Source organism: Peromyscus californicus, unplaced genomic scaffold (assembly GCF_007827085.1).
Source record: "Peromyscus californicus insignis strain IS unplaced genomic scaffold, ASM782708v3 Scaffold_11__1_contigs__length_118956290, whole genome shotgun sequence".
In the NCBI taxonomy this organism is placed as follows: domain Eukaryota; kingdom Metazoa; phylum Chordata; class Mammalia; order Rodentia; family Cricetidae; genus Peromyscus; species Peromyscus californicus.
Window position 1 is genome coordinate 69,859,627 of NW_026294402.1, and position 22,361 is coordinate 69,881,987.

The window sequence follows — 22,361 nt, forward strand, 5'->3', positions numbered from 1 at the left end:
TTTTGGAAACACCATGTTGTGTAGACTGAACTTGAACTCACTCGTAGCTAGCTAAGACTGGCCTTGGACTGATGCTCTTCCTCTCTCCACTTGCAAAGTTCTGGGATTCTAGGTGTGCACTACAGTTGATTTGTGAACCAACTGAGCCATTCTCAGGGGATATCTTTGTCCAAGGGTTAGCCTTTTAAGCCCTTTTATCTTAAACAGGCACTTGGTTAAGTGACTAAGGCTGACTAACCTTTCCTTGGAAGGGAACTCAGGATTAAGACTCCTTTTGTTTTGCAAACTGAGGTCTCAGTAAATCTTCAGGTCTGAGATTCTACATCTTGTTGAGGCTTTTTGTTTGCTTGTCTTTTATGTACTTGTCTTGTTTTCTTTTATTTAAGTGACAGAGCCTCATATAGCCCAAGCTAGCCTCATGCTCAAGCTGAGGATAACTTAGAACTTCTTGATCTTTGTGCCTCTACCTCTCAGGTGCTAGGACTACAGGCATGCACCACCACACTGGTTTTATGAGGTGCTGGAAGTCAAACCCATTCCAGGCAAATGATCCATCTACTACTGAGCTAAGTTCCTTTCTCTCTCTCTCTCTCTCTCTCTCTCTCTCTCTCTCTCTCTCTCTCTCTCTCGTGTGTGTGTGTGTGTGTGTGTGTGTGTGTGTGTGTGTGTGTGTGTGTGTGTTGTTCTGGTGCTGGAGAGATCAGAATGCAGGGATTTGCACATGCTATGCAAACCCTCTACCATTGAGGAGCTACATGCCCTACTTTTGATCTAGGGCCTCATTAAATTGCCCAGGGTGGCCTTTTATTTACTCTATAGCCTAGGCAGGCATAAATTTGCCATCCTTCTGCCTCAACCTCCCAGACATCTGGGATTACAGTCCTATACCACAGGGTCCAGCTTCGGTTTTGATGGCTTCCAAATTCCATATCCAATTAGGATCTTTTGATTGTTCTCCTGCCCTCCAGAACTGCATTCATTACCTTCCAATTCCTACTAGCTGAACGTATAAGGCCACCTTATTCCAAGATGTCTGAGGGACATTTCATTGGAACCAGATGTGCCAGCAGGTATAAGATGCTTAGTAGAAAGACGAGTAGATATGAAGTCACGGGACTTGGCAATTAAGAAAGTCATTATGGAGCTCAATGTTTGGAGCTGACTGCCGTGTAAGAACGAGGAATGGAAGCTGAATCCATTCATCGGTTATTTATTACACAGGAAATACCAAGGTCTGGGAGGGTCTCAGAGTGAAATATTGGCCTCTTCCCTAGTGTGGCTAATATGAAGAGGGAAGGTGACATTACCAAAGTAATCACAATTTCTGTCTAATGATGCTGTGCTCATTATGGAACTCTCCAGAGCAGTGATAGCTTTGAAGAGGTTGAGCTAAGAAAATAAGATCGTGCTGAGACAAGGTGGAGGAATGAAGAAGTGATGGTGGATGGGGTTAAGCTGAAGTTGAGCTACTTCAGAGCACAGAGCAAGCCAATGGGTGAGTGGGAGGTCAGAGCAGTCTGGAAAGGCGGGGGGAAAAAAGAGACAGAGCCACAGGTAAACTACAATTCCCAGGAAGCACCGGGCGCCCATGGACGGAAGTGAGGTGAGGCGCGAGCCGCAACCTTTGAGGGAAAAAGGAAGTGCTTGGGCGTCGCAGGGCCGGAGGCGCGGGGATAGGTAGGTAAGGGTGCGGCGCGGGAGTCTGGCGGGCCTGGGCTGCGGGCTCCCGGGGCCCGTGTCGTCACAAGGCGGCAGCCGCCAGCCCGGCGAGCGGCGGGGCAGGCAGAGGGCAGCGGGCGGCCTGGCCACCCCGGTAATCGGTCTTTTCCCGGCGTCTCTTCTGCAGAAGGAGCACCATGTCCGCGGAAGTCCCTGAAGCAGCGTCGGCGGAGGAGCAAAAGGTGAGCGTGCCGGGCTGGCCCGGCGGGTCTGCGGGGAGCCAGGTGTGGCTGGAGCCGTGGCTGGCGGGCCCGCGGGAGCGCGGCCCGAGCGAGGCCGGCCTGAAGGAGCCCTCCGCCGGCCGCTGCCCGGCCACACCACACGAGGCGGTCGGCTCCTCCCGCAACCGCTCCCCCCCCCCAGCCCCCTAGGCGGCTTGGACAGCTAACGTTCCTCTCCGGTGCCTCGGTGTGTCACCTGAGTATACGAGGGAGCCAGGACTCGGGCCTGTGCCAGGAACCCAAGTTTTATAGTGAGCTTTTGTTTGCTTGGGACGTTGTATTCCCCCCCCACCCCCGCGCGCGCGCTCCCCCCGGAAGCGCTCCGACCACTTGTAAGCTTGCAGGTAACTCCCAAAGCGGTGTCTCCATTCGGGGGGCTGCGGGGAGCGATGCAGATCTCTAGGTTAGGATTGTGAGCCGTGTGACCCCAGGATCTGTGCCTAAACCCTTTGGGCTTCGGTTTCCCCGTTGGTTAAGTCCCGGTCCTAGTGCCCACTTCCTACGACGGCCGTGAGGCCCAAACGGGAAACTGTAAACCCAGCTCGGCTTGTGCTCAGAAATGCCAGCTGGTGGGGTTTGCATGTGGTACTTGACTAAAATTCGAGAATTGGAGCGTTACACATTTTCACTAATTTAATCAGATACTTCTCGAGACATGGGGATATTTTTGTCAGCTCATTTGTATTTCTCCGGTGAAGGGAAATGAGCTAGCAATCCGTCGAGGAATACAAGGCCTCTATGTTTATCGGGGCTATTGCCTGCCCATTCCATTATAATTAATTATTCTGATGCCCTGCCTTCCTGGGTACTTGGAGTCAGTTTAACTAAGAAAGGAGAAGAGTCCTTGGTCTCCTTTCTTAAATTGTTTATGAAGAGTTCCCAGCAATTTTTCTTAACAATCAAACTGCGCCTTTAATCCCAGCTCTCAGGCAAAAAAAGCAGGCAGATGTCTGTGAGTACCCGGCCAGCTGGAGCTACATAATGAGACCCTGTCTCAAATTAATTGATAATTAATAACAAACTGCTTTACTGTAAATGAGATTTGGTATAATGTTTAAACTTTCTTGGGCCTTATACTGAATGTTGCCCTGTAGATGAGTGCTCTGTGCCCATTCCATATGTTCCTAATCGTGTTGACTTTTTCTGTTATTTCTTCCATTACAGTAGTTCTGTTCTGAGAGTACTTGTAAATTAACAGATGAAAAAAAAGAGAACAAAGATAATAAAAGTACCATGTTGTTCGGCTGTATGATACTTTGCAAGGAAGATTTCTTCTCCCTCCCTTCCGTCTGTCCTTTTTTCTTTCTGCAGGAGGGTCTCTGGGGTAGCCTAGGCAAGGGCTTGACCACTGAGCTCTATTCCTGGGGTCTCCTTCTGTTTTTCTGAGACCAGCCAGTGAGAGAAAGAGAGACTCTGTGTGTTCACAGCGAGCACTGTACTGACTGACTAGCCACCCAGCCCCTATTTTGTCTTTCTGGGACAAGAGCTGGTGTAGCTCAGGCTAGCTGGAAGGGATGACCCTGACACTATTTGCTCTGTTGCTGTGCTGGCCTAGCCTTCTTGTTTTCAGTTTTGAGGTGATTTCATTAAATTGCCCAGGCAGGCCTTCAATTTGGTGATTCTCTAGGCTCAGACACCTAGTGGCTCAAGTTGCAGGCCTGTGCCATGAGGCCCAGCTGAGCAAGGGATTTTTGAAGCCAAAAAAAAAAAAGAAAGAAAGAAAAAGAAAATGCATACAGTTTAAGGATTACAGTCTTAGTAGTAATCTTGTATATTACCTATTCATATTGTAAACTTTGATGTGTTCATAATTGCTTAGGATTTAGGAACTCAAAGCCCATGTCTATCTTGTCTTACACACTGAAATCAATCTTGGTTTTAATTTGATACACAATGGTGTGGTAGGTTTTTTTTGTTTTGTTTTGTTTTGTTTTGTTTTGATGTTGGGGATATTTGTGTAGAGGTCAGAGAACAGCCTACAGGAGTCGATTTTCTCCTCCTACTGTGAGAGTTCCAGGATTGAACCTGAGCCACCTTGCTGGCCCTTGTTTAATGATTTTTCCCGCAGGGGCTCACTCTGTAGCCCTGGCTGACCTTTGACTTGAAGTACTCCTCTGGCCTTAAGCCTCCCAAGTTCAAGGATTACAGTCCTGCTGCCACTTCATCTGACTAAAATAATTTTGGGTGACAAGATTTGTTAGTATGTTACCAAAGTTTGAAGTATTGATTTCTAGAGTATAAATACTTTTGATTAAAATAGCCTAATACAATATCTAATACCAATGATAACTGTAATGTTTTGTCTTTATGATTTTTTTCTCTTTAAGCATTTTTTTTTAGATCTTTTTGTTTCTAGCTAATGTCATTAATATAAATTAGAGGGTGTCAGGAATATAGTGTCCCTTTTTGAATTGAAGATTGGCTGTAGATTTTAAGTGCCTGAGGCATGAACAGTATCCTTAAACAGGAGGAAAATGTGCAGAGTCACTTCTGTGTTCTTATGAGCCAAATCACCTGTTTCTTCTATTTGGAAGAACAGTTACATGACCTAAAAAGTTGATTATTGTCTCTGTTCCCAATTGACCTTTCAATTATAGTCAAAGTATTCAGTTAAAAATACTTATAAGATTTTATGGCAGCTTGTTGTCTTATAAAAGTTGAAGATAGCTGGACCTTGCAAGGAATAGGGCAAGGTCACCTTCTACCCCTTATGAATGGTATACACTCATGTTAAGAGACCAGTGGAAATAAAATTAGAAAGCAAAATTTTAAAAAGAGAAGGAAATCAGATAGGCACCTGTTTTTAACTGCGACATTAATTAAATATGTGTGAGCATTAAGAACACAGATTATCTGTCTCTCAATTCGTATCAGTCTTAAACAGAAACACAGCCTATCTATAAACTATTCATTGTAGCTGGTATTGTGTTGAAACTAAATATATTGAGAAATGGTAGCAGCTGTTAAAGGTTAATTATCCCATAGGCCATGTGATGACTAAGTTCTCCTTTTTAATATAAGCTATGAGGTATTAACTATCTAGAACTAAGATAACTTAACGTTTTAAAATTAGTTCTAGCTAGGCATAGTGGATCACACCTAATAATCCCAGCAGTCTGGAAGCAGAAGCTGTCCAGTATAATAAAGCCCATGGTGATATAGCATAAAAACCTTAACTTTGGCCCACTTTAAAAATATGAACAAGCCGGGCGGTGGTGGCGCACGCCTTTAATCCCAGCACTCGGGAGGCAGAGGCCGGCGGATCTCTGTGAGTTCGAGGCCAGCCTGGGCCAGCAAGTGAGTTCCAGGAAAGGCGCAAAGCTACACAGAGAAACCCTGTCTCGAAAAACCAAAAAAAAAAAAAAAAAAAAAATATGAACAAAACTAAATACATAATGCATATGTGTGTGCTGTGGCTTTGGTTTATTTGTTTGTTTTAAGATGCCAGTAGCAAGTTTTCTAGAGGTTGTTTCAATAAAAGTAAATGAAGTGTCTTAGAAAGACTAGCTGAAGTAGAACTCAGCTGAAGTAGAACTGAAATACTGTGTTTAAAGAACACCTGGCCAGGCCGGAGAGGTGGCTCTCAACCACCTGTGACTTCAGTTTCAGAGGATCAGTGTCCTCTTCTGACCTGTGGGCATGTGAGTAGTATACAGACATACATGCAGACAAAACACACTAACTTAAAAATAATTCTTTTTTAAAAAGATATGGGCCAGGCATGGTAGCGTACACCTTCAATTCAGTACTCTGGAGGCAGAGGCAGGTGGATCTCTGTGGGTTTAAGGCCAGCCTGGTCTACAGAGTAAGTTCCAAAACAGCCAGAGCTATGTAGAGACCTTATCTCAAAAACAAATAAAAACCCCAAAATACAAAATTTAAAAAAAAAAAAAGTCCTGGTGTTTTTGTGCATGGTGGAAAAGGAAGAGAACTGTTAACACAGAATGTTTCAGAGTAAAACCTCCAGTTCATTCCACTGCATGTTCTCTCAGAGGCTGCCTAGAGGTGGATGTTATGGGGATGACCTTGGACAGTCCTGGCTGGGAGTAAGTTTATCTGCCCCCATTATCTGTCACAGGGTGAAGTCCAAGCTCACTAGCCTGCTGTTCATCACATTCTCTTGCTTCATCTCCCAGAAGTCCCCTTCTTGCCTACACTGCCCATTCTCTTATTGATGCTTCCTCTCCATCCTCAGACAAAACCTGCTTGTCCAAGTCTTTTTTTTTTTTGTTTTTTTTCTGTTTTTGTTTTTTGAGACAGGGTTTCTCTGTGTAGTTTTGGTGCCTGTCCTGGATCTCGCTCTGTAGGCCAGGCTGGCCTTGAACTCACAGAGATCTGCCTGGCTCTGCCTCCCAAGTGCTGAGATTAAAGGCGTGCGCCACAGCGGCCCAGCTTGTCCAAGTCTTTGTGTCTAAATCCTGCATGCTTTTTATTTAATCAGAATTATGCTTGGTTACATGTGACAGGAAAATGAAACTAATAGTTTAAACGAGATAGAAGTTATTTTTTTCCTCTTGGCAAAGAAGCACAAAAAGCTAGCCCAGGAGTGGGAGAATGGTTCTGAGGTTTTCAGGATTCATGTCCTTGCTGCTCCACCATTCTTAACACCTCAGCTCTTAATGCAGTATGGCTGCTCCAGTTTCAGATATCCTACGCTCATTAAACCATGAGAAAGGACACAGAGGGAAAAAATGTATTCTCTCCTTTATGAGAGGCTTCTTAAATCTTACACATGACACTTATCTTTTATTGTTTGTTTGTTGTTTGTTTTAATGTGTATGGGTGTTTTGTCTCCATGTATGTCTGTGTATATGTGTGCTGCTTGGTGCCCTAGAAGGTCAGAAATGTGCATCAGATCCCCTGGGGTTGGAGCTACAGACCATTGTGAGCCACTGTCTGTGTAAGTGCTAGAGGTTGAATCCAGGTCCTCTGGAAGAGCAGCCATTGCTTTTAACCATGGAGCCATCTTTCCAGCCCCACTCTGATGTCTTCTAATGACAAAACCTACCTAATACATTTTCCTAAACATCCCTAATCATATGCATAACATGCTGTTTCCTTATATCAGTGTTTAACAGTAGATATAAAAGTACTTCCCCACCCATTACCCCCCAGGTTTTAAAAAATTCTAGTTAATCTTGGTATTTTCTGGAGCTGTTTTATTATACCTTCTATCACTGGTAGGCTTAATAATGTTCTTTTTTTCTATTCAGATTTTTCTGTCTTTTGTTTGTCAAATGGGGTCTCTTATCCCAGGCTGGCCTTGAACTCAGTGTGTAGTCAGAATGAGTTTGAACTCCTTACCTTATTACTTCTACTGCCTGAGTGCTGGGGTTTCAGTCATATTCCATCTTGTGGTGCTGGGGATGAAACCCAGAGCTTTGTGCATGTTAGATAGACGATCTACCACTGAATTACATCTCCAGTCCAACCAGCTTGTTAGATTTGTTTCTGTTGTTGGTATAAGATTTTTTTACTTTATAACTTACATTCCTGAACCTATTAATTCTGTTGCATCAATGTTCTTGAGCTGATGGTAAAACCAAGAAAGTTTCTTGGTTTTATGGACACAGTTGAAGGACATTGTGTTCATTCTGGAGACTTTTACTTACTGTCATTGAACGCCAAGCACTGGTAAATAGTAAGGATTTACAGGACAAAAGTGATTCTCTATAAAATGGTAACAGTAGTTGAACCTTCTTCATAATATCTGAAAAGGTCAGTTGGCCTTTGTTAATTCATCAGTACATTAGTGAACATATTGCTCAGCAGACAGAGAACTTATTTGAGTGCTCAGGTTTTACTGCTGAGCTATATAACATAGCCACAGGCTGAAAAATGACATTCCGATGAAATTATCAGCTTATTAGAATATAAAATAATCATTTTTAACTTTTTTTTTAGGACTAGAGATTGAACCTAGGGCATATCATGCATATGTTAAGCAAGCACTGTACCACTGATCTACATCCCCAGACCTAGTCATTTTCAAAGGTTTTTTGCTATTGTTGGTGCTGATCTATTGAACCTGGGACCTCATGAATTTTAGATTGTGCTTTACTACTGAACCCTAGCCCTTGAATGTTTTTGTATATGTATTCAAAGCTTATACATTAGTAACAGAGGGTTTCTAATGTATTCTAATAGTAAAACTCACAGAAATACATGTGTTAATCTTAGTTCATGTTTATATTTGATAAAGATTAGGTTCTCTTCTAAGTGTATACTATAGGAAGACAGTTTGATACCCATCCCACCATTATTTGTCAAGAATGTATAAATACATGTATTTATAAATATATAAATATATATATGTAATTGCACTTTATCTCATCATGTATTGTTAAAATATAGAAACCTATGACAGGAGTTTTTATAGAATAAAATTTCAAAATCAGCTTTGAATTTGTAAAGCTATTTTTCTTCTTGAGTTTGACATTCCTTTTTAAGCTTTTAAATTTTATTTTATTTTATTTTATTAGTGGATGAGTGTGAGTGTGCAAGCTCCCGTATATAGCTGGAGTTTTCCTGTGTCCTACCTGGCCCATGATCAGGACAAATCTCTCTCACTCGCCAGTCCTGCAGCCACTCGGACCCAAGTAAACACACAGAGACTTATATTACTTATAACTGTATGGCCGTGGCAGGCTTCTTGCTATCTAGTTCTTATGTCTTTTGTTTTGTTTTGGTTTTGGTTTTTTGAGACAGGGTTTCTCTGTGTAGCTTTGCGCCTTTCCTGGAACTCACTTGGTAGCCCAGGCTGGCCTTGAACTCACAGAGATCTGCCTGCCTCTGCCTCCCGAGTGCTGGGATTAAAGGCGTGCGCCGCCACCACCCAGCTAGTTCTTATATCTTCAATTAACCCATTTCTATAAATCTATACCTTGCCACATGACTCATGGCTTACCGGTATCTTTACATCTTCTCATGGCGGCAGCGGTTGGTGGCATCTCTTGACTCAGCCTTCCACTTCCCAGAATTCTCCTCTCTGCTTGTCCTGCCTATACTATATTTCCTGCCTGGCTACTGGCCAATCAACATTTTATTTATTAATCAATCAGAACAACACATTCACAACATACAGAAAGACATCCCCAGCACCCGTATGCCACAGTGCATATGTGCAGAATAGAGAACAACTATGGGAGTCTGTTCTCTTCCTCCTGCCATCTGGGATCCAGGGACTAAGCTTGGTGACAAGTGGCCCTTTACTTTTGTGAGGGCTTTTGGGAGTGGTTTCGTTGGTTGGTTGGGAGTTTTGTTATTGTGGTTATTTGTTTGGTCGGTTTTGCTTGTTTGTTTGTTTTCTGAAACTCTTGATATAGACCAAACTGATCTTGAACTCTAGAAAGCCACCTGCCTCTCTCTGCCATTGCCTCCTGAGTGCTGGGATTAAAGGCTTTGTCACCATGCCTGCCCATCTTCCTTTACTATTGTTTGTTTTTTCTGAGACAGGGTTTTTCTGTGTAGCCCTAGCTGTCCTGGAACTTGCTCTCCCTTTGCTGTTGTTTTTTAAGGCTTGGTTTTATATATTGCATCCTGGCCTGGAACCCCTGATCCTCTTGCCTCCACTTTGTACATGCTGGGTTTTCATTTGCCCAGCTTTTAAGCATTTGTTTAACAGGGTTAATTTTGTAGCCCCCGCTTGCCTGTAACTTTGAGACTGTCTGACTCTTACTAGTTTCTTTGCTTATTGCCCTTCTGACCCCTGCTGTGGATTAAATTCAGGTCTTCATACATCCCAAGCAACTGATCTACCACTGAATTAAGTCTACTACACACATGTGCAGTCTTTGTGTGACTTCCTTTTGTTTTGTTTTAAAGCGGGGTGTACCTGCCAAGGCAGCCCTGAACTCACCACAAGCTTCCACAGACCCTTGAATGCTAGAAATGTTGGGATACATAGTCACACCTGATCAGTCTTCTCTTTTCTTCTTTAAAATATTTTATCAGGGACCCATAAGGTGGCTGAGTGTTAAGGTTCTGGCCTTCAAGCCTACAACTTTAGTTTGATCTCCAGATCCTACTGGTGGAATAAAAGAACTGACTCCTGAAAGTTATCCTTTGACTTACTTCCATACTTCCTCTGTTATGACATGCACATGCCTCCGCACAGCATACATACATGTAAAAGAAATTACTAGGATCTTTTTTGTAAAACCAAGTACTTGTAAGATAAAGTAAATATAAGTTAACACTGTCTTCTTTGGGGCAGGACACAGTGAGCTCTCAGTAAGTTTATCCAGACTGTCCTTGAACTCATACTCAAGTGATCTCTAGCTCCATGACCAGGAGTAGATGCACCTGCTAGCACACCCAGTAGATGTCTGCCTGGTACATAAATGTGCTGGTTTCAAGCCATTTTTTTATCATAATAAGTTGATAGCTGCTCACACTGATTAATATAGGAAAGATCAGAGTTCTAAGATCTGTCTTAATTCAGACAGAAATTATCCTTTGTAGCAATAAAGTCCACAGTAACCAGAACGGCTTCTCTGCTCCTGACACTGCTCATAGTTGAAACAGCAGAAATGATCACCTAAGCCTTGCTGCCACCCCAGTCACCTCCAAGGGGGAAATTCCAGACCCCTGACTTTCATTCCTCAGGGAAAACAGCCCTGTTCCTGGGTGGGCTTCTAGTGCCTGTTAGATTTCCTTCAAGGACAAAACAGTGATTGTCTTTGATCCCTATTGTGGTGCTGGGACCTACTTTCAAGGATCAGGCACCTGTGTGCAGGTTATACAGCACACAGGTGTGTACCTTGTCATTGTTCGGGACCAGTAAGTAGCACCTGCTATCCCGTGCCCACCATGGGAGCTGCACAGAAAGCAGGGCCTCTGTATTTCTTTGTTTCGTTTTGTTTGTTTTTTTTTGAGACAGGGTTTCTCTACGTAGCCCCAGCTGTCGTGGAACTAACTCTGTAGACCAGACTGACCTCAAACTTAGAGAGCCACCTGCTTCTGCTAGGATTAAAGGTGTGTGTAGCCACCACCTGACTGGCCTATATATTTCTAATAATACGTTTGTCTTAGTATCTATGTTACTCAGTATAGGTGCACTAGCTCTTACTTGATTAGGGTTGACTAGCATGTTATTTCCCTTGTGTTTGCTTTCTACCTATTTCACTTTAAATTTTTACTTGGTAAGTGACTAGTTTTTGTTGTTGCTGTTTAAAATCTGGCTCTGAATTTATATTTGTTTATTTTGGCCTTTTGAACAGGCTCTCCTGGAACTTCCTATGTTGACCAGGCTTGTGAACTTGGTGGCAATCCTTTTGGCTCTGTCTCTCAAATACTGGGATTGCAGGCGTGACTGTCTCCGTTGGCTTCCAGCTACAGACTTAAATGGACAGGACATCAGTCCTTTTATGGTTATTGTGATCATTGGCACTTTAGTTTTTTTTTCCTTTCATCTTACCCTTTGTTACTGCTGCCTTTTTTAAAAAATGGCATCACATCTTTTCTGTTCCTTTGTTATTATTGTGCTCTGTGTGTGTGTGGTATCTAGTCCCATTATTTCATTAACTTCCCCCATTGATTTTCTTTTCTTCACTACTAAACTACCAATTTGGCAATTTTATGCTTTATTTTTGTTTAGTTAGCCCCATTTAAAACTTTATTATGCAAACCTGGTGGTGATGTCGCATACCTTTAATCCCAGCACTTGGGAGGCAGAGGCAAGCAGATCTCTTATGAGCCTGGTCTACAGTGCAAGTACCAGGACAGCCAAAGCTACACAGAGAAACCCTGTCCCCCCACCCAAAAAAAATATGATCACTTGTATATTAATTTATTTTCTCATTGCTCTGACTCAATATCTGATAAAAGTAACTTAAAAGAAGGGTTTATTTTTGCTCAGAGGTTGAGGATACAGTCCATGATGGCTAGGAGTGTATGGCAACATGAGCCAGTGCAGCAATAACCAGAAGCAGAGATGAATGTTGGTGTTCATCTTTCTCCCTTTTCCCCCTTCTAATATTTAGTGTATGTGCATGTGTGTGTGCACTTGTGTGCATCTATGTGTTTTGTGTAAATGCACATGTGAAGACTAGAAGAGGGCTTCCTTTGGAGCTGTAGTGACAAGTGTTTGCACAATACTTGTCTTATTACATAGTTGTTAGGATCCAAACTCCAATCCTTGTGATTATACAACTTCTCTTAAACCACTGAGCCATCTCTTTAGTCCACTTCCTTTTTTAAATTCAGTCCCTAGTACCCCAGCCTATGAAATGATACGAGTAGATCTTGCCACCTAATTAATCCATCTGCAAGCTCCCTTACAGATGTGCCTAGATATTCTGGTTCCTGTCATGTTTTGACAGTCATTATAAACCATCATGACTTCCAAATTGTAAACATTTAAATTAAAAATACTATCCTCTTGTGTGTTTTTCTTTTTTGTCTCTTTTTATTTTTACAGCACTTGGAATTGAACCTGGGACCCTGCCCATTCTTGGCAAGTGCTCCATACTAAGCCACACCCCAGCCCTTTATTCTTGCCTACCCTCCTTCCTTCTCAGATGCTGGAAATTATGAGTCCAGGGCCTCTGTGCCCTCTGACATAGGGTACATCCCTGGCCCTTCATCTTCTCCTACCCACCCCGTGCCCCCTCCTACAAAAGACATTTATGATATAATATTTGATGCATGCATATGTAACCTATTTTGTTTTATATTTCCTTCTCTTTATCTCAACACACACACACACACACACACACACACACACTGCCCTTCTTCATTTTGTTTTTTTTTTCTTAGCTAAAGTAAATGTTCGGAATATCTTTGATGTTCAAGAAACTGTAATCATAGCAAATTTTGTATCCAATTCTATTTTTAACATGACTGTAAGTATAAATTATTCCACTTGATTTTTTTTTTTTTTAACCATCATATAAGGAGGGCAAGAACAAAAGCTACTTGACATATTTCAAACAGAAAGGAAATGGTTTGGGGTACTAGATTACAAATTCTTGAAAGGGTTGGAAGAATAGAAGGGGAAAAAGATGTTTTCAGAGGCAAGGATTGAAGAAAGTCGTGTTTGGAGCCTTTCATCTACTTCACTGCCATGTAGCTGCTACAAGAGCCCCTGATTCTCTGTGGATACCCCACTGGAGGAACTCACAGGGGCCTGCTGCTCTGTAACAGCATGATCAAGAGAAGAATGGGCTCTTTTCTTCTACACTTTTTCATCTGTGGACTGCCTAATTGGAATACAGTTGGGGAAATGTAGTTTTAGCCTTCTGTGTGTACTGTTTGGGGAAGCATGTAGAGAGGAACAAAAATGGCTAAATGCCAGCAGCCACTGCACCCCACCCCACACGTTTATATCTCTGTAAGTCAGTCTGTAGCTGTGTTAGAATGTTAGTGAACATTGTTAGCTGGAGTTATTTAATGTAAGGTCCTAAAACTTCGGCAACTGCAGTAGATTAAGAATGTTTTATATGGTTCTCGAAAAGTATTGTAGAAGTCTTGATAGTGCTTAACTTCATTTTAAAGTGTACCTTAGGTCTGTCTTTTCATATCTTTCCTTCTCCTGTTAAATACAGAACAAAGTTTGAATTCATCTAGGAAATTATACTGATAGCACTTATTAATAATGTGTTATGTACTGACAAGGACATTCAAGGATTGGATTCTCCTCCTCCTTCATCCTTCACTCCCTCTCTTACCTTTCTCCTCTCCCTGTCCTCTTCCTTGTTTTGAGATGAGGTCTCGTTGGTCTCAAACATTTGAGATTCTAGGTTCAAGGAGTTATCAAAAGAAGTGTGTTTGGGTTTGAGGGGTTGGGGGGGGGGGGAAGAATGTCTCTCCGTATAGACAAGGAACTGGATATGTAAACCAGCCTAGCCTCATTATTTTTTCTTATGTGAGCATGAGTGTGGGTGGATGTGTGCTATATCTATACATGTGAAGGTCAGAAGGCAACTCTCAGACTTGGTTCTCTCCGTCCACCATCAGAATCAGAGATTGAACTCAGGTTGTCAGGTTTATGTGGCAAGCTCCTTTAGCTGCTGTGTAATCTTTCTGGCCCAAGAAAATCTGATTCAGACAGGAAGGTTTGAAAGTGCTGAGACTAAAGACCAGCAGTTGACTTTGGCTCCTTTTCAATAAGCATTATTTAAAATGGGCTAACTGGACAGGGAAACCCAAGAATAGGGCCTTTCATCAATTTTTCATCTAAGTTTTGCTTTGAAATTGCAGCTCTGAGAATGCCAGTGAGTTGCAGTAGATTTGTATAGTGAAGGGTAAGCAGCCAGCCACTAGATGTCGCTAAGGCTCTAGCACACCTTATTTTTGTATTAGTGTCTCCAGCGTTACTTAAGTGCAGTGTCCTTATATCTTTACCTGGTTAGGTTCTAAACTTTGTAAGACAGAAATCATGCATAAAATAAGATTTGAAAAACTCCTTAAAGAACTGCTGCAACACTCAGGAAACAGGCAGGTGGATTTCTTCTGAGTTCAAGGCCAGCTTGGTCTATATAGTGAGTTCCAGGACAGCCAGAGATACAGAATGAAACTCATCTCAAAGACAAACAACAACAAAAAGCACCATAAAAAAATGATGATATTGCACTTTGAATACCAGCTGAGGTGGTGTGGCTTATGGAGGCTTTGTGTGTAGTGGTTTATGGAGGCTTAGTTTAAATGTGACAATAATCAGCAGTGTGTTGATATGCTTACACACTGAAAGTTACCAGGGTTTAGATTGTATACCTCACACTTGAACTTTTGGACATGCCGTTCTTAAATGTAAGGACTGGAAAAATGGTCATTTAGAGTCTTACCTGTGCTGGATACACAAGTAAATTTTGTATAGAGCGTATGTGTGGATGGCCACAGTAAGAGATTGTCAGCATAAATACATGAAACTGCAGCCTAGAAGGGGGAAGCAGGACATCTGAATCAGAAAAGACAGGTTTATGTAAAGAGATTAGAAAACAGCCGGGCAGTGGTGGTGCACGCCTTTAATCCCAGCACTTGGGAGGCAGAGCCAGGCGGATCTCTGTGAGTTCGAGGCCAGCCTGGTCTACAAAGCGAGTTCTAGGAAAGGCTCAAAATCTACACAGAGAAACCTTGTCTCGAAAAAACTAAAAAAAAAAAAAAAAAAGAAAGAAAGAAAAAGAAAGAAAACAAAGGATATCTGCCATTAGCAACTGTTCCTTCAAAATCCTCTAAGACATTAAATGTGGGGTATAAGGGAGTTGTTGAGGGTCAGGTGTTGATGATAATACAGTAGAATATGTATAAATGTAATTTTGAGGAAAATCTCCAAAAAATACATGAGCTTGAAAAGTTCCTAGATAAATTATTTACTTGTTATATAAGAACAGTTGGTTTGACATTTATAGATTTAACATTTCTGCTATTTTACTTCATAAATAACCTTAGAGATTCAAAATGTGCCAAAGTGTGATTTTGCCAGTTCAGAATGAGTCCCATAGCTAAAAGTACCCTTGCCAGCTGTTCAGCCTCCCATCATAGAAGACCTGTGAGTTTTTCATGATTCATTGTTCCTGTCGAGGTGATAAATTCTTTCCTGTAAGATAGTGTTTTGAAGAATATAGATTTAATCAGGATAGGTATTTGAGAAAATGGTCTTGAGACAGTGACAGGACTAGAGGTATAACCGAGTACCCCAAGTTTAATCCTTAGCACAGGAGGGGTACATTTAATGACAGTCTTTTTAGGAAGCTGACTTTGAGACCTAGAAATGTGTGACATGAACAGAATTGCCCTTTTTGATGGTGGGAGACAGGGACTCACTGTAGCCCGGCCTTGAACTTGCTGTAGTCTTCCTCCCTCAGACTCCTAGGTGCTATGATTACAGGCATGAGCTCTTACACCCAGCCAGATGTGAAGATTGCTGAACGTATTTCTGTCCTTTACAGATATCAAGGTCTTCTGAATTGATTTAGTTAGGAAAAATATGCTAGTATTTGGGCAGCTGTTAATGTCTAGTAAAGAGTCTAAAGAGTTTAAAACCATACGTAATTTTGAATAAATAGGAAATCAGAAAGGTCTTTTAGATTTTGGTAATATTAAGAAAATTCTCTAAATATAGACAAAGAGCTGAAGAGTTCCATAGAAGGTGACTAACTATGAATGTATTATACATGACTGGAAAGTAACTGCAAGCAAGACTTGAGAGCTGAGCTATCTGGGTATTTTTATCCACTGTGTGGGGTGTTATACATGCATCACAGCTATAATAGAGCTATCACATGGGACATTTGAGAGGAAAGACAGAGGCGTTTGAAAGGGTTCTGTGCTTGGTTTCTTAGTCAGAGGCTGTATTACTTGGCATTCAACAACGAAAGTCAGAATCCAGATATTAAGAGGTGAATTATTTTCAAAAACTGAGTTGTAACAGAAATAATTTACTTGAAATTATTTCAGGAAATGGAAGATAAAGTGACTAGTCCAGAGAAAGCTGAAGAAGCAAAATTAAAAGCAAGGTATCCACACTTGGGACAAAAGCCTGGCGGTTCCGATTTTTTAAGGAAACGATTGCAGAAAGGGGTAAGTTATTGAGTATCTTCACTCATGGGGAAATGAACTTAGTGTGCTGACAGGCCATGAGATGAATATCTGCATTTTTAATCTCAGCATACCAGGTGCGTGTGTCTGTCTTTGTCAATATTTTACATAGTTCATATCATGAATATGTATGAAAAGAATCAATTATGCTTTAAATTATAAAATATTCAAGTATGTAGCATAGTACAGATAATAATGTAAAAGAATTCCTGTGACCACCACCTTCATTTAATATTGATATTTTGTCATCTTTGTAATTAAAGTAAATGTAGATATAACTCAAACCTACCCTGTCTTTTCTGTATGGTCCCTTTCCCTCTTTTCAAAGAGAACCGATGTCTAGAAACTGGTGGTGTACCCCACTGCCCTTATTAAAGCATTTACCATTTGGAAAGCAAGTCCCATGTAACATCCAGAGGCTTAAGACCCTTTGTATTTGGATGAAATGATCACTTGTAAAATCATCTAATTTGCTTCGTAGTTCATTCCTTTGATCTAATTTACATGTTATAATTTTAGTAGTTCAAATTACTGAAAACATTTCATTATTTCTTAGCATTGAAACAGTAGTGCTAATTTTCTCTCAACCCCTTCCTTCTTAGAAAATTAGAGTTAAAACACATTTGAATTCTTTATCATGTGAGGGTCAGAGAATGGTGGAGTATATGTGGAAGATAATTACTGTATAAGATGCTGGGTTTTTATGTTTCTCCTTAAGTGTATTGGTATTGGCTACTTATATACAAAAAACAAGTCTGTGGGTGTGCACCATAGTTACATATGGACTGTTTTCTCAACTCAAAACGCTGAATGTGATTTTTACAAATGATTTTTAAAGGTATCAACAAATAACATGTTTTTTTTTAAATGTGTGAAATGAAAGGATTCACATATTTCAAATAATAATATATGGGCAATTATGTTAAATATAGAAAAATGCAAATTTTCTGTACCATAACACAGAATCTAATAGGGAAATTATTCCAAATATCAGGGACCTTAAAAAACATTAGCATGATCCTAAATAAAGGAATTTAACAGAGGAAATAGAACTATTAAAACAGACACTGTTTACATCCATGATAGAAATCAGTGAAATTTCATCATACTAAATTCAACCAAAGTGGAAAAATATTAGAATAATTCCTACTGCTGAGCTTGAAATTAAATGTAGTTAATGAATTACTTGTCTGTATAAACATTAAAATCATTACTCTTAATTTTGAAAGTTTTATGGAAGATTCATGGAAATATTTACATTTGACTAATCTCTTATAAATTAATGTACGGGTGTAATTGAGAGAAAAATACCTTCAAATTTGAAGCTTTTTTTTTCCTTCTTAAAGCTTTTACTGTAATTAGAAGCAGCATCATTGTTCAGCATCAGAGAAATAGAAGTTATAATCAGTCAACAAAATAAAATATGTGGTTATTTGAAATATCAGAGTGAGAACTGCATTCATTAGGAATCTAGTTATGCAGGATGTGCATGGACTGTCCACTTACAGAACCATACTGTTAGGTATATTTTCAGCTATGACCTAATCATGTATAATCCTGGGCATCAGATATCTGTTTGCACTTGACTGGTTACTAGAATTTAGGAGACAGTTTCTTCACAACAGAATTAATATATCTTAAAGTTGGTATCGTAGATGTAAATAGTTGGAAATGAAGTAAATGCCTCTTGAATCAAATCTATAGAATTTGAAATTGAATGTTTGAATGATTCTGTATTTTCCCAAACTATCAGTGAAATAAGCCTTTTTGTTGTTGTTCTAGAATTTGTTTCAAGTCTGAGTTACAAGGTTCTAGGTTTCAGTTTTTCTCTGCCTTGATAGTTGACAAGCTAAGAGACTTAGTTTCTACATTATTTGAGAGGGTTGAATTAAATTTAATTACCGTATTGGATCTTTTTCTATATTGTTCCCATTGGTGATATTATGAAATTAATGTGTTATATTTTCACTGGGCTTCTAATAATAATATCATGTCCATGGTGAGTTATAGCCCATCAGAGTGGGTAAGGATTTGAACAGTCTAGCCCATGATTTTCTGTATTTGTAAGGTTTGTAAAGTACCAAGACTGAGGGCCAAGTTCTAATAAACATGACTTTAAGGTTTGTCATGTTAGGTGATAACGTACATAGTGTCAGTGCTGCTCAGTTTTAGTGGGAAATCAGGTGTGGTGTAGCACTTGGGAGGAGAAGACAAGAGGATCAAGAATTCAAAGTCGGGTTGGGGATTTAGCTCAGTGGTAGAGTGCTTGCCTAGCAAGTACTAGGCCCTGGGTTCGATCCTCAGCTCCAAAGAAAAAAAAAGAATTCAAAGTCATCCCTGCTACATAGCAAGTTAGAATTTGAGGTCAGCCTGGGCTACATGAGACATTGTCTTGAGTGAGTGAGTGAGTGAGTGAGTGAGTGAGTGAGTGAGTGAGTGAGTGAATGAATGTGATGAGAGACTTGTAAGATTGCCTCCATATGATCTAAAGTATGTTTTATTTGGTTTTAAGGGGTTTATTTTGCTTGAGATAGGGTCTCATTATAGCTCACACTGGCCTGGGGCTTACTAAGTAGCCCAAGCTGGCCTCAGACTTGCTCTGATACTCCTGCTGCACAAAGATTCCAAACTGAGGATTATAGGAAGTAATCTAATATATATGGCGTGTGTGTGTGTGTGTGTGTGTGTGTGTGTGTGTGTGTGTGTGTGCATTTATACACACACACACACACACACACACACACACACACACACACACGCACACACGCACACTCTCTCTCTCTCATGAAGTTTAGAAATTGTTAAACATCTAAAAACTGCTAGACTATATCTGTTGGACCCTAACCTGAGAAAAAGCAGTCTCCTTCACCTGTACCACCTGTCAGTGTCTGTTCTGCCGGGTTTTGTTTTTCCAGTATCTTTGTTCAGATTCTCTGGGCTTCACTGTGAGTTTAAACTCTAGCAATAGTAAAATGTAACTTTTATTCTCTTCAGCAGAATATCCCAGTATGCAATTAAATGAGATCCTTTTCTGATTAAATTTTTCTAGTTAGAAACTGAGTTCCATTAAATTGGAGGAAATTATACAGCCTACAAGATGAGAGAGAGAGGGTAAAGGCTCTTGTTGCCAAGACTGGCAATCTTAGTTCAGTCCCCAGGACTCACGAGGTGGAATGAGAGAAGCAGTTGTAAAAATTGCCCTCTGACCTCCACATAGACTCTGACACACATACCCACTAAAAAAAGTTTTTTAAAAAAATTGTTTGTTTATTTATTTATTTATTTATTTTAGCTTGCAGTGTTTCTTATTTTGTACATTAAGTAACACAAGAAATTTACCAGGCTGCTTTGTTGTCCAGATGCCAGCCAGTAAAAGAAGCAGTGCTCCATTTTCCTTTTTAAGACAGGGTCTCGTAGTTGAAGCAAGCTTTGAGTGTCTGTCTTCCTGCCTCCGCTTCCTGAGTGCTGGGATTCCAGGTGTGCCACACATAGTTAGCTAGAAGCAGCTTCTTGATTTGGGGGCATTAGAATTCCACACTCTTTTTAAAGCATCACGCAGAAATGATACTGCAGCAACCTCAAAAGTGCCTTGCCCACATTTCATTGTTACTGCTCCATATAAAACTTGTACAGTGCTATCCAAAAAGTAGTTTCTAATCATAGATCCATTGGCTTTAGGCCAGATGGGGCTCATCAAGAGACTAGTCAGGAGGAACCAGCTAATAAGACCTGCTTCCTAGGCCATTCAGCAGTCTTACGCTAGCTGTGAGTCCCAGCTACTTCATTTTAGGGTCTGTAAAGTCTGTGACATTTTTTCTTCTCATTATTTATCTAGGCCATCATTTCATCACTGTATCATTTGCTTTTGCCAAGCCCAGACTTTAATGACCAAAACATCTTTGATTGTAAAAGTTACTAGGATGGTTGATATAATTGGTCATTTTTTAATCTCTTGCTAGCTCTTGATATATTAGTTTATGTATAGCAGACATTCAGTAGAAATCAGCTAAACATGATGGATATAAGCCAGGACTCAAGCTATGGTTTCTTTATTCTTCCAACCAAAATCAGTCTAATGGTATCAAGAACTTTTAAACTCTAATCTAATTTTTTGTTTTTGTTTGCAGCAAAAGTATTTTGATTCTGGGGATTACAACATGGCAAAAGCAAAGATGAAGAACAAGCAGCTTCCTGCTGCAGCCCCGGATAAGACAGAGGTCACTGGTGACCACATTCCCACTCCACAGGACCTTCCTCAGCGGAAACCATCCCTGGTTGCTAGCAAGCTGGCTGGCTGATTAAAAGAGCTGAACTGCATGGGTCTTCTAATGTCCTTTATTTCTCCTTACTGCGTTACTTACCCACTTTCTGTTTCCTTTCACTCACTATGTCATTGGAGACTGACAGCTTTGCAGGTAGTGGTAGTGTGTGCTGCTGTTGTAAGGGAGCATACATGTGTAGAGGTTTGGGTTAGTTTAACAGTGCACTGATGCAAAGGACATGTAACAGCAACTTAAGTAATTGACGTTACAATAATTGTACATATTACCTAGCTGGTGTAGGGCTGGCTCCAACAAGTAGCAAGCAAGTTTTACAGCTTTAATGTTCTGGCTTTCCTTACTTCCTCGTAATTACAGCTTTGTATGTTACTCTTATTTAATAGAACCTCTGTTGTATTGATTTCTTCTGTATTTTCCTTTTGAGTTTTGTAAGACAGAAGTTTAAGACCACAAGTTGGAAGACAAGTCACATAATTCAGACACAAGTAAATGGGCTGCAAAAGATTTGAATAACTGCTTGGACTTGACGGCCTTAAACCTGCTGTTCCAGCTTTAACAAGAGCATCTTACCTGGGCGATATTTGCCCGTTCTGGTGTGACTTGTGTGACTCCAATGCTTACCAGCTGTCATTGACGCTCATGCTCTTCCTCGGGTCTGCAGTGCTGGGACAGCTTTCTTTGTTGAAGACGTGAATGGGTGTGCATGTGCACTGACTATTGCATTCACTTTTGTGCCATTTTTGTAAATACAATAGTTTTGCACAACCTTTTACAAATGTCTGTATTAATTTCACCATATTAGAAAGTAGATAATGTGCCAACCAGAAGCACAAGACTTCCTACACAAATCTGCCCACCATTACTGCTTTTGTATAAGAATAGTTTACAATCTTGAGCTTATTAGAATACCAAACTGAAATTACTCACCCTGATACAGAATTAAGCATTTTCATTTGTTATTAATATTCATGACTTTCAGTGGCCTTGTACAAATATGATATGTTGCTTAGGCATATCTTTTGTTCTATGCAGAGCATTTCATTTTGACTCTTTACAAAAAAATTACAATTCATGTAATTTATATAAACTTCCTTAATGTAGAAACTTTTTACTTTCACACTCAACTTTGGGGATACTAAAGTTAAAGGCTTGCATTCTCTGCCTTCTATGTTCTTCTCAACCCCCATCTTCTCTTTACTTTGCTTCTGTGACTCGTGTTGGGCTGTTCCATTTATATGAGAGCATACATGTCTATCTCTACTTTTTAAACTTGCTTAAATAAAAGGATTTTTGTGAGGGTTTTTTGTTATGCTGAGGATCAAACCACTGTCTCATACGTGCTTAACAAGCACTGTACCACGGAACTACACTCTTATCCCTAAGGGAACTTTATAATGAAGCAAGTAGTTGAAAAGATTGGTCTAGGAAACTATCAGGATAAGCTGAATTCTGGTTAAATAATTTTAAATAATTAGGATGAACTAGGAGAATTGGGCTTATAACAATTACAGTGATTTATGTGATAGGTAAAACATTCATATTAAACTATTTAGGTATCTCCTATACATGTCATTTTAATAAAATATCAATTTACTTTACTTGT

At 40.4% G+C, this 22,361-nt stretch overlaps 1 protein-coding gene across 1 annotated transcript; it reads left to right on the plus strand.

Moving 5' to 3' along the window:
* Positions 1-1,582: 1,582 nt before the first annotated feature.
* Positions 1,583-22,056, plus strand: Arpp19 (cAMP regulated phosphoprotein 19). Its single transcript, XM_052714453.1, has 4 exons — positions 1,583-1,677; positions 1,847-1,901; positions 16,338-16,460; positions 20,606-22,056. Exons 1-4 carry the CDS (start codon positions 1,589-1,591, stop codon positions 20,774-20,776), a joined length of 438 nt encoding a protein of 145 aa, XP_052570413.1. The 5' UTR covers positions 1,583-1,588; the 3' UTR covers positions 20,777-22,056.
* The last annotated feature ends 305 nt before the right edge of the window (positions 22,057-22,361 follow it).

Bases quoted from the DNA above. Each gene is read 5' to 3' on its own strand.
- Arpp19 (XM_052714453.1), top strand. From the start codon at position 1,589: ATGGACGGAAGTGAGGTGAGGCGCGAGCCGCAACCTTTGAGGGAAAAA. The intron at 1,678-1,846 runs GTAGGTAAGGGT...TCTCTTCTGCAG, and splicing joins GGCCGGAGGCGCGGGGATAG to AAGGAGCACCATGTCCGCGG. The intron at 1,902-16,337 runs GTGAGCGTGCCG...AAATTATTTCAG, and splicing joins CGTCGGCGGAGGAGCAAAAG to GAAATGGAAGATAAAGTGAC.